The sequence below is a fragment of the Triturus cristatus genome, chromosome 7 (genome assembly GCF_964204655.1).
Source record: "Triturus cristatus chromosome 7, aTriCri1.1, whole genome shotgun sequence".
Taxonomy (NCBI): domain Eukaryota; kingdom Metazoa; phylum Chordata; class Amphibia; order Caudata; family Salamandridae; genus Triturus; species Triturus cristatus.
The window spans coordinates 1,161,423,106-1,161,435,853 of record NC_140590.1 but is presented as its reverse complement, the minus strand read 5'-3'; the positions used below and the strand labels follow the sequence as shown (position 1 = coordinate 1,161,435,853).

General features: G+C 43.9%; 1 protein-coding gene across 2 annotated transcripts in view; it reads left to right on the top strand.

Annotated features, from left to right (window-relative positions):
- The window catches only part of TGFB1I1 (transforming growth factor beta 1 induced transcript 1), a 152,652-nt gene that overhangs the window by 113,603 nt on the left and 26,301 nt on the right, over positions 1–12,748 (top strand). For both annotated transcript variants that reach the window (XM_085618413.1, XM_085618412.1), the window contains exon 5: positions 3,701–3,827. In XM_085618413.1, the coding sequence (XP_085474539.1) occupies positions 3,701–3,827 (127 nt within the window). The remainder of the gene's footprint in view (positions 1–3,700; positions 3,828–12,748) is intronic.

Genomic DNA, 12,748 nt, shown 5'->3' with positions numbered 1-12,748 from the left:
TAATACCTAAAAGCGGAACCCCATTAACAACAATAACACATGCTTAAACCAACATTCATATGTTAATACAGTTAATGGTAATGTATGTAATGTGGCCGGAAAGTGCATTAATGACATCTGTAATGGCTTCTGTCATATACGGCTGAGGTCATGCGCATTGCATTTGGTGTATGAGTTACAGTCTGTATGGCTGTTTTGTGAAGTATAGATTGCGGAGCTAACCATAACTTACACATTTCAGTGTTTTTCAGTTTTAATTTGCAACCATAAATCTACTTAAAATGTGTTTTTAAAGTAAAATGGATATATCTATATATGTATATACACATACATGTCTTTATATATATATTCTTATACATATATATATATATATTTATATATATCCAAACGAAGATTGCTCTCACAGACGAAGGCGCCACACACAGCGTATATTTCTCCTTTTATTGCAGGACTACAGAGCATTCAAAATCGCTGTTTCAGCTAGAAATACGCCAATTGTGCCATACGCGTTTCGGGCGTTCCTTCGCCCTTGATCACTGGCATGGCTTGTAGGAGAACAGGCAGCGAAAGTAACATCACGCTTGCAATGAGTTATTTAAGTCCCGCCCAAGTGGGCGTGTGCACGAAGTGCATTCTGGTTTCTTGAGTTCAGTAAATGCAATTATCTCAGTGAGTGCCGCTTAATTTCTTCCTTATTTACAATAATTCAAATGCCCCAGTGGGTTGCTGCAAACTTACGATGCTGGTGCCCTGCTTCTTTTTGTAGAATATGAAAATACGGGATTGATTCGATAAGGGTAACAGAGGCCAGAATCAATTAACTATTATAAACATATGTTTACCTCTGAACCCATAAATCACAGTACTATTTGATCATCAGTCCTTTTTATTGACTGAGAAAACCAATATCATTTTGCTTTTTTCACAATTTTCTATATACAGGGTAAACTCTACAACAATAGGCTCCTTTGTTTTTTACAATATTCACACATATATTCTGTACATAATATTTACATTTTTTACACAAACATATACAAAAAACAAATAATATGACGTTATGTAACTAGGTTCTCCACCATTAGTTTTTTCAAATCTATATGAAAAAGTCCAATATTTTTCACCTTTGGGACCTCAAACTAATTGTTCCTCAAAATAGTTGGATTTTGCTGGTCCTATGCAGAGTCAGAAACAATGTTTTCAATGTTCAGGCATGGGGTAACCTTATATTTATTAGGTTCCTGTTATTTAGGGGAGGGAAAAAAAGGAAGTTATTTCCGCTATCCCTATTTTTTCAGGATCTCTGCTAGACTGGTTTTTATATATAGCCTACGCATTTCGACCTTTGTATATGGACCTACAAAGTCGTGGAAAGGTCTTCTTCAGGGCTTGCTTTACTGTAGTGTGGACATCTATTCTTGCTGGTCTCCTGCAAAAATAACGGTGGACCTTGTTTAAAATGTGCAATCATAGATGTTATGGTAGATCTGGTGAATCAAGATCAGAGTTACGTACCTATACTCTTGTTTTGCCTATGTGGCTCAAACCGATAGTGTTCTCTTGACCTGTAATATCATAGGTATATCTGTATTAGTGCTTCGTTTAGCAAAAAGCTAGTATAGTTTATGCTCTGTTGCTTTGTTGCTAGTAGGCACCTACCAGGCTGTGTTCCAATTCGGTGGGAGATACCTGTTCGTTTCTTTGCTGGTATCTCTTATGTTGTTTTTAGTGGATTCCAAAGCCGTTTGAAGTTTTCTAAAAAAAGGGGGGGGGGGGTTGTCATAATTAAGATGTTGTTCTGACAATAATCAGTTCCTTAGAAAACTTCAAACGGCTTTGGAATCCACTAAAAACAACATAAGAGATACCAGCAAAGAAACGAACAGGTATCTCCCACCGAATTGGAACACAGCCTGGTAGGTGCCTACTAGCAACAAAGCAACAGAGCATAAACTATACTAGCTTTTTGCTAAACGAAGCACTAATACAGATATACCTATGATATTACAGGTCAAGAGAACACTATCGGTTTGAGCCACATAGGCAAAACAAGAGTATAGGTACGTAACTCTGATCTTGATTCACCAGATCTACCATAACATCTATGATTGCACATTTTAAACAAGGTCCACCGTTATTTTTGCAGGAGACCAGCAAGAATAGATGTCCACACTACAGTAAAGCAAGCCCTGAAGAAGACCTTTCCACGACTTTGTAGGTCCATATACAAAGGTCGAAACGCGTAGGCTATATATAAAAACCAGTCTAGCAGAGATCCTGAAAAAATAGGGATAGCGGAAATAACTTCCTTTTTTTCCCTCCCCTAAATAACAGGAACCTAATAAATATAAGGTTACCCCATGCCTGAACATTGAAAACATTGTTTCTGACTCTGCATAGGACCAGCAAAATCCAACTATTTTGAGGAACAATTAGTTTGAGGTCCCAAAGGTGAAAAATATTGGACTTTTTCATATAGATTTGAAAAAACTAATGGTGGAGAACCTAGTTACATAACGTCATATTATTTGTTTTTTGTATATGTTTGTGTAAAAAATGTAAATATTATGTACAGAATATATGTGTGAATATTGTAAAAAACAAAGGAGCCTATTGTTGTAGAGTTTACCCTGTATATAGAAAATTGTGAAAAAAGCAAAATGATATTGGTTTTCTCAGTCAATAAAAAGGACTGATGATCAAATAGTACTGTGATTTATGGGTTCAGAGGTAAACATATGTTTATAACTGCTTCTTTTTGTGTCCATTGCAATCGGACATGCTGCTCCATTAGCGCCTCGAAATCACCGGCGCTAGGATCTGCACAGTCAGCAGTGGGGCGCCCTCATGGCCAAGAGCAGGCCATAACATATCCAAACGAAGATTGCTCTCACAGACGAAGGCGCCACACACAGCGTATATTTCTCCTTTTATTGCAGGACTACAGAGCATTCAAAATCGCTGTTTCAGCTAGAAATACGCCAATTGTGCCATACGCGTTTCGGGCGTTCCTTCGCCCTTGATCACTGGCATGGCTTGTAGGAGAACAGGCAGCGAAAGTAACATCACGCTTGCAATGAGTTATTTAAGTCCTGTGAGAGCAATCTTCGTTTGGATATATATATATATATAGCTTAGCTGCTCTGTAAAACATAGAATATATACCCTCTCTCTTTCTCTCACTTTCTCTCTCTCTCTCTCTCTATATATATATATATATATATATATATACATATATATATATATATATATATATATAGAGAGAGAGAGAGAGAGAGAGAGAGAAAGAGAGAGGGAGAGAGGGTATATATTCTATGGTTTACAGAGCAGCTATGCAATATATTAAATGTGCAGGGAATCACATATTATATTTCAGATGCGAGGCCACATATAGTCTGACAGGCGCCGGGCGGAACATATTATGCTAGAGTTACAGGCAACAACTCACTGCTGTCTATCACGGCTACAAGGACCCATCAATGATATCAGTGGGTTACAGAAGTCACAGATGACATCACAGGTTCAGGCAGGTCATAAAAAGGGACAGTGGGATAAATACTTCTGATTACTCTGTAATGCAGTTACAAAAAGCCCCCGGTTGTAGCTTGTGTACTGGGTGCACCATCATTGCCAATTTAAGTATTTAGGTGAAATCTGACACCACATCTGTTGGCCGCTCATCCACTTCCGCTTTTGACTGCAGATGAGATCATGTCGCAGTTCCCGAGCAGTAAAAACAGCAATGCCGAGAAGAAGAGGGACGGATCATCCACAGCTGGCGTGACGGAGACGGGGAAAGGCAAGGGCGCAGAGGACGGAAATCAGGCAACGTGAGTGTCGCCTCCATTTCGATGACTAATGTTTGACAGTAGGACAGTAAGATCCATAGAATAAAAGGCAAGTTGATGTTTAACACAAAACCAGGTCAAGAGTCCTTGATGAGCGTAATTTAACTGTTTGGGAGTATGAACAGCAACTACAGACAGAAATACCCTCGTAGAGCAGAGTTATAGATCATTTTATGAACCTGACATTTAAAAAGAGCATGGGAAAAAGAATAGTGGAGAGCGGATGAGAAAGTTATGCAAGAGAAGCTGAAGCTGTGAAATAATTACTGATCGGTTCTATGTACATAATCATCCTTATGCTCCATTACGTCATTGATGTTTGTGTGCTGTGACATCAGTGCATAGCCACTGCTTGAGGATCCAGGCTGCACTCTACTGATGAGACCCAAAGAGACTGAAATGTGTCTGGGGTGGCATGTGTTCTTGTACTGAGGTGGCGTGGCATGGGCTGTTTCTATTGGAGCAGGATCAAGATTCATTTGCATATGGTTGCTCCCCATCTGCAGTGTCAGAGTGGACAAAAACGTGATCTAGAATGCTGCACAAGTGATTGCTATTAGCTGAGACTTTTGCAACCATTTCACCCATCACCTTTCGCTGTTTCAATCTCTACGTTGTTCATGTGGTGTGATGTGATATTACAGACTATGATGCCATCAACTTGCCTTGTGTGCTCTGTGTAATGTCACCCCATGGCATCCCTACCCTCTGCTGTGTCATCACATAGCTTCTGAGTGATGTTCAGTTATTAAACGGCCCCCATGAGCTCTATGATGTCATCTCAAGATCGCTTCTATTCTATTCTATTCTATTCTATTCTACTCTGTTCTGTTCTACTCTACTCTACACCACTCTGCTCTATTATATTATATTCTACTCTGTTCTGTTTTACTCTACTCTACACCACTCTGCTCTATTATATTATATTCTACTCTGTTCTGTTTTACTCTACTCTACACCACTCTGCTCTATTATATTATATTCTACTCTGTTCTACTCTACTCTACTCTACTCTACTCTACTCTACTCTACTCCACTCTGCTCTATTATATTCTATTCTACTCTGTTCTGTTTTACTCTACTCTACACCACTCTGCTCTATTATATTATATTCTACTCTGTTCTACTCTACTCTACTCTACTCTACTCCACTCTGCTCTATTATATTATATTCTACTCTGTTCTACTCTACTCTACTCTACTCCACTCTGCTCTATTATATTATATTCTACTCTGTTCTGTTCTACTCTACTCTACACCACTCTGCTCTATTATATTATATTCTACTCTGTTCTGTTCTACCCTACTCTACACCACTCTGCTCTATTATATTATATTCTACTCTGTTCTACTCTACTCTACTCTACTCTACTCTACTCTACTCTACTCTACTCTACTCTACTCTACTCTACTCTACTCTACTCTACTCTACTCTACTCTACTCTACTCTACTCCACTCCACTCCACTCCACTCCACTCTATTCTATTCCATTCCACTCGACTCCACCAGTGGCGGCTCGCAAAGGTAAGAGCGGCGGAGCAGGGAGGGGGTGGTGGAAGTTGACAGATGACAGGATAAGTAATATTGAATAAATAAATAAATGAAACCATTTATTTGCGTTCGGCTATGCAGCGAGCGCAAAGCAAGTGGTTTCATTTATTTAATATTACTTATCCCGTTGTCTGTCGACTTCCACCACCCCCGCCCTGCCACACCGCCCCACCGCTCTTACCTTTGCAAGCCACTACTGCACGCCACTCCTCTCCACTCTATTCTATTTTATTGTATTGTATTTTAATCTATGGGATTTATAGAGGGCATAGCTATCCATATGGGACTCCCAGCGCTATAAACAACAAAAGCGGCGACAGCCCTTCAATGAACCACCTGCCCGGCATACACCATTTTGCCTAGTTTACAAACAGCCATGCTTTTAGCTGCTTCTTAAAACCAACTTCATATTCTATTATACAAATTCTATCTGGTAGAAAGTTCCATAACTTTGGTGTCAAATAGAAAAAGGTCGTACTCCGCCCCTGGAAGCGACCATCCCTTCATGCTAAACTAGTGTTTTGAGGCTTGAATCATAGCACTGATACAACACAACCTGTGGTCTTAGAGAGTCTCCGATCCACGGTGGTTCTGCTGCTCTTATAGTGCACTTATACTGTTGGCCAATAGACTGCGTGTAATACGGTCTCACATGCCTTCCTCTTAAAGTATTTCTTCAGCATCACTGATATAGCTGTATGTAGCTTACAGATCACAATTGGTCTCTCAGCCGCCGGATAACTTTTTCCTTCCCTCTTTACTATGAGGTCCCTCTTAAAGCCCCACATTGTTCAATGTTTACACGTCGCCTCTTGCTGAGTTACTCCGGTCGTACGGATTTAACATGTTATCGGATTCTTTCAATACTCCATTAATAGTATTGATATCAATCTGCCTAATGGCCACACAGGAGACCTTCAGGGCATGTATGTCAGAGGTAGCAAAGTGGATAAATGACAGCTGCCTCAAACTAAATTTCGAGAAAACGAAAAATGAGTTATTGCCGTCCGCACACTGTCTGGTCTACTTAATGGAGATCTTCAGACCCTGGCCCTCATCCCATTCCCTCAGTCACAGCTACAAAGTTTAGCATCAAGGTTGATCAAAACCTTTCTTTTGCCTTGCAGATTTCCTCAGTCTTCGCAACATGTTTTCTGCTGCTGAGAGCTCTTAGGAAAGCTCTTCCTTCCTTGCTCATCGCTGCTCGTAAGGCAGTGTCTCACGCCTCTGGTGTCAGGCTTTCACGCAAAGCATGGTCATAGAATTTTGTTAGATCTGGATTTTTACCTTTATGTAATCACAACATTACCGGTTTCCTGTTATCACCCCTCCCCCTAAACTGTTCTCCCAATGAGGGTTTTAATGTCATGAATTTCTCAACTCATTGGCTCCTATCCTCCAATCCCTTCTATGTCCTTTAGCTAACTCTTCCCATGAAAAAGTCCTCTCTTGCCAGCTGCCAGTTCACCTGCAGAGTCTGCTAGGGGGCCTATGTTTGACCATAACACCCTACATCCAGCCACTCTCTGCTAGGGTCTTATGTTTGACCATAACACCCTACATCCAGCCACTCTCTGCTAGGGTCTTATGTTTGACCATAACACCCTACATCCAGCCACTCTCTGCTAGGGTCTTATGTTTGACCATAACACCCTACATCCAGCCACTCTCTGCTAGGGTCCTATGTTTGACCATAACACCCTACATCCAGCCACTCTCTGCTAGGGTCCTATGTTTGACCATAACACCCTACATCCAGCAACTCTCTGCTAGGGTCCTATGTTTGACGATAACACCCTACATCGAGCCACTCTCTGCTAGGGGGCCTGTGTTTGACCACAACACCCTACATCGAGCCACTCTCTGCTGGGGCCTATGTTTCACTATAACACACTACATCGAGCCACTCTCTGCTGGGGCCTATGTTTCACTATAACACACTACATCGAGCCACTCTCTGCTGGGGCCTATGTTTGACCATAACACCCTACATCCAGCCACTCTCTGCTAGGGTCTTATGTTTGACCATAACACCCTACATCCAGCCACTCTCTGCTAGGGTCCTATGTTTGACCATAACACCCTACATCCAGCCACTCTCTGCTAGGGTCCTATGTTTGACCATAACACCCTACATCCAGCAACTCTCTGCTAGGGTCCTATGTTTGACGATAACACCCTACATCGAGCCACTCTCTGCTAGGGGGCCTGTGTTTGACCACAACACCCTACATCGAGCCACTCTCTGCTGGGGCCTATGTTTCACTATAACACACTACATCGAGCCACTCTCTGCTGGGGCCTATGTTTCACTATAACACACTACATCGAGCCACTCTCTGCTGGGGCCTATGTTTCACTATAACACACTACATCGAGCCACTCTCTGCTGGGGCCTATGTTTCACTATAACACACTACATCGAGCCACTCTCTGCTGGGGCCTATGTTTCACTATAACACACTACATCGAGCCACTCTCTGCTAGGGGGTCTATGTTTGACCATAACACCCTACACCCAGCCAGTCTCTCCTAGGGGGCCTATGTTTCACCATAACACACTACATCGAGCCACTCTCTGCTAGGGGGCCTATATTTCACCATAACACACTACATCCAGGCACTCTCTGCTAGGGGGCCTATGTTTCACTATAACACACGACATCGAGCCACTCTGTGCTAGGGGGCCTATGTTTCACCATAACACAATACATCGAACCACTCTCTGCTAGGAGGCCTATGGTTGACCAAAACACCCTACACCCAGCCATCTCTCCTAGGGGGCCTATGTTTCACTATAACACACTACATCGAGCCACTCTCTTCTAGGGGGCCTATGTTTCACCATAACACACTACATCCAGGCACTCTCTGCTAGGAGGCCTATGGTTCACCAAAACACCCTACACTCAGCCATCTCTCCTAGGGGGCCTATGTTTCACTATAACACACTACATCCAGGCACTCTCTGCTAGGGGGCCTATGTTTCACCATAAGACACTACATCCAGCCACTCTCTGCTAGGGGGCCTATGTATAATAACACAATACATCGAGCCACTCTCTGCTAGGGGGCCTATGTTTCACCATAACACACTACATCGAGCCATTCTCTGCTAGGGGGCCTATGTTTCACCATAGCACCCTACACCCAGCCACTCTTTGCTAGGGGGCCTATGTTTCACCATAACACACTACATCGAGCCACTCTCTGCTAGGGGGCATATGTTTGACCATATCACCCTACATCGAGCTTCTCTCTGCTAGGGGGGCCTGTGTTTGACCATATCACCCTACATCGAGCTTCTCTCTGCTAGGGGGGCCTGTGTTTGACCATAACACCCTACATCCAGCCACTCTCTGCTAGGGGGCCTATGTTTGACCATAACATCTGCTGGGGCCAATGTTTGACCATAACACACTACATCAAGCCACTCTCTGCTAGGGGGCCTATGTTTGACCATAACACCGTACATCGAGCCACTCTCTGCTAAGGGGCCTATATATGACCATAACATCCTACACTGCCACAGACCATGACAGACCAATTGCCAATGTACTCTTCCTAGGTAAGAGGTCTGAAAAAGCAGTATTCACCAAATTCAAAGACTACCTGACTGGAAGTCTCAGGAGCTCCTGGCACATGCCCAGGGAATGTCTTATATCAAATACACAGGCTCAAATGTCACCTGTCTAAAACACAGCCGCAACTGGCTTGTGTGCCTGAACGTTTAGCCCCTTAGGCCTTTGGTCAATCAGAATGGGGCACAGATGCTTATGTCGCCAATACAATGAAATTGATTATACTGGAGCTAAAGGTGTGCTAGCCCAGTTTCAAGGTAGCATGCACTACTGGGTATGGGCTTTTCCTACAACAAGCGACAAAGTGATGGGTGGAATACTTGAAGTAATCTCGGCCAAAGGCGACCACTTGAGTCCTCATTCCATTCCATTATTTTTCACCCACCATGCAAGTCTAGACAGAGATCCACAATATGCAAATCAGTCTCGGTTTTTCTACACTATCTCAAGTTAAGTATATCAAGTGTTGGCCACAAGAATTCCAAACACATTTTCAGTCTTACTCTATTTTTACCAGAAGGTTGATTTTACAAATCAATAACAAACATGTGGATGTAGCGAAGGGTTTCTTTTCTATGGCTTTGGGTTTTTGCACTTTTAAGGCTATTGGCTCTAATGTCTAGAGGGCATCTTTCTGTAGTGGGTGTTGTCACCGGGACATGTGAAGAACGGACCCCCCTTCGCGTCCCTTGGCTCAACATCTAAGACCATCCAACTTCTTTTCACCAATACCTATCCACCCACCCGCTGCACCAGGCTTGCAAAACTGCAGCAAAATGCAGAGTTCCCATAACTACTTAACTTGGAAGATAAATATTAAATGTGCACATGAATGAAGCCTTAACACAACAAGGGCTCTGCGATCACCGCGACGGCCGTGCTATCCTTCAGCATTCGTTTGGCCTTGAAATGACTGTTACTCAAGTACCTTAAAAAATATGCAGACACTTTTCAGCCATTTCTAATACCATTATTAGTGTACTGCAGTTGGCAAAAAGTCACAAATTAAAGCAAGATAGCTCAACCTCAGTGCTTAATTTGTGCCGGTGGTTTCCTGAGTTCAGCTTCAGCACCACCACCTAATTCCTACAACCGGCACTTGTTTGTGACATTCCCCCACAAGGTGGCGCTGTCTGACTATTTTTTAGCACAGTCACATTGGCTGACCGTTTACCAATTCAATGTACTGTATAAAAAAAAAAAACACAATACATAATACCAGTGCGTTCAAGTCATTCGTACAACCTTGTGTGACCTGGGATAGTCCAAATGATCATGCATGAAGGAGAATTATGTTATTTAGTGGCACTGGCAGGGGCAGTGGGTGGTGCAAGTGGCAGTGGCCTCATGCGAAGTACCTTAAGCCCCAGTACTTGTTTTTCTACAAATTAAGCACTGGATGTTTCTCTTTAATCATTTTTTTGTAACTTGAAGCTGTCATCGCTGGGGGTTCAGATGCCAACAGCTCATACTAACAGCACTAAGAAGCTTGGAACCGGTGTCAGGAAGCGCTATAATGAAACACCATGGGTTCCCTGCATGGCGCCCTAAAATAAGATGAGTTATATTTTTTTCAATGCTGCCAAGTCAACGCCTTAATCACCAGACAAAAAACATTTTTTTCTGTCTCTTTAATTCTAAGGATTCCCACTGATTGTGTGAGGTGCTCGGGTGTTTTCCAAGAGAAGCGCCTTGACATTGTGTAGTGGGCGCTAAGCAGGAAATCCTCACAAGCATAAAACCACAAACAAGTTTATCCTGAAGCACCTCTATGTGTGGTCCATGATTCTGGTCTATATCACTTTTGATCTGCTTCAGGTTTTAATGAATTAGTTCAATATGATGTGTGTTAGGCTCGTCCTCTGCCATGACAATAAGTCCGACTTTTTGTTAGAAGTGCTTGTTAACAGTTGGGTAACGTTGTGTGTGCTGCCTCTAGCTATCCTAGAAAGAAAAAACCCACACTGAAGCAAAATCTGGGACTACAAAAACGTGAAAGCTGCCAGTAGGCCCCCTTGCTGCACAGGCTCTATTAGCAGAGATAAGCTGTACCGTCATAGAAGAGTGCTGCTATGAAAAGGAGCCAAAAGTTGACATTTGCATGTTGTCAATCAAACACAGCAAAATATCGCATAGTACATAGTTTTGACAACTTCCAGTATTTTTGTTGCTTCTTTAAAGCAGCCTATGTGAAGAAAACAAAAAGCCATAAATCCACCAAGTGAATGTGAAGGCAAGGCTAAACAAATGAACACGCAAGGGGGTTTGGTGACTAGCACTCTATCCTTATAGCATGTCACCCAAACAATACATTACTGACACATAAAAGCAGTAAATGAGCATGCCAGGGGGTCACTCTGGAGGAGGATCGAGCAGGAGACGATAATGACTAATCATTTCCACCTCGGCCGCAGGACGAGAGCGGCCCCTTTAATCCAGACTGGACTTCCCTGGGGGAGGAGTCTGTGAGAACGACGTCAGCGACAATCCTCCAATCACGGGAAGTAATTGCCTGTAAAGAGAACCCGGAAGACGACCAAGGCGCGAAAGCCGGCGGAGGAAGCAGGAGTGGAGAGAGAGAGGAAGGGCAAGAGCAACGAAGCGGTGGAGACGGCGAGAAACCGAGCGGAGGGATCGGAGAGGACGAGGTCGAGGATCTGAAGCAGCCAGGAGGCCAACGTAAACGCGACTCGCCCCGCCACGTTTCCGGAGGAGCGTGGCTGGGAAAGGTACGGGACCGAGTCCTGGATTTTGCTTTTTCACGGGGAGGGACGGGGTAGGATTGAGTTGGGGAGGTCACAGAGGGGTGGGCGTGTGTGGGACACAGAGTACGTTCTTTCACCCTGTTCCCTGCACCTTCACCTGCGAGACTTCTATTGTTTTTGTGGTATGAATTCTACGTGGTGGCAGCCCCGGTGACCCATCACTCCCCTTACCCTGTCTCAAATCCATACAAAGCTCCTTCATCTCACCTTTGTGCGTTTCCGTGTTCTTTTTGTTTCCCTCGCTCTACCTCCCTGGAGAGTCGGACGAGCGTCTAACTCCGTGGAAAGCGTCCCAAGGGAAGACGAGCCAAGAAGGAAGACGCGACCTCATCCTTTACCTTGTGTCTTGTACCGTGGAACAATAAAGAACCATAACCCCAGACCTCAGACTATCGTGCCTCCTTTCCCATAGAGGGTGTCCCTTGTGACAAGTGGCGAGCCAGATAGGAGAGTCCCCTTGCATCCGAAACAGGATGGAAGCCCTTATCCACCAGATGAAGGAGGGCCAAGCCAAACTCGAGTGGGTGGTGGAGAAATCCTCCAGTCAGGTCGAAGCGGATCGCGCAGTATTCACTTCGGCCATCCAGAATCAAGCCGATAGTCTACTTAAACTTGCTGAAGGACATGCCCAGCTCCTGGTCAACCTGGGACAGAGCAGGGCCAGCCATCCACCTGGGACAGTGGTCCCCCTGCAGAAGTTTGTGCCTGGAGACGACCCCTTGGCGTTTTTTTTCAACTTTGAGAGGGCAGCGAGTGCTAGAGCCTGGCCAGGAGATAGATGGCCGTTTTACCTCGCCCCGCTCCTAACCGGTGAAGCCCAAGCGGCGTATCAAATGGTAAACCGAGATGGAACCGCCACCTATACTGTTGTGAAACAGTATGTACTTGATAGACTCGGGGTGGATGACGAGACCCATAGGCTGAAGTTTCGCCAAGAACGTGGTGTCCCAGGTGATTTACCCAAGACTCTGTTTTTTAAATTGAAGGGAGCCGCGGACCTCTGGC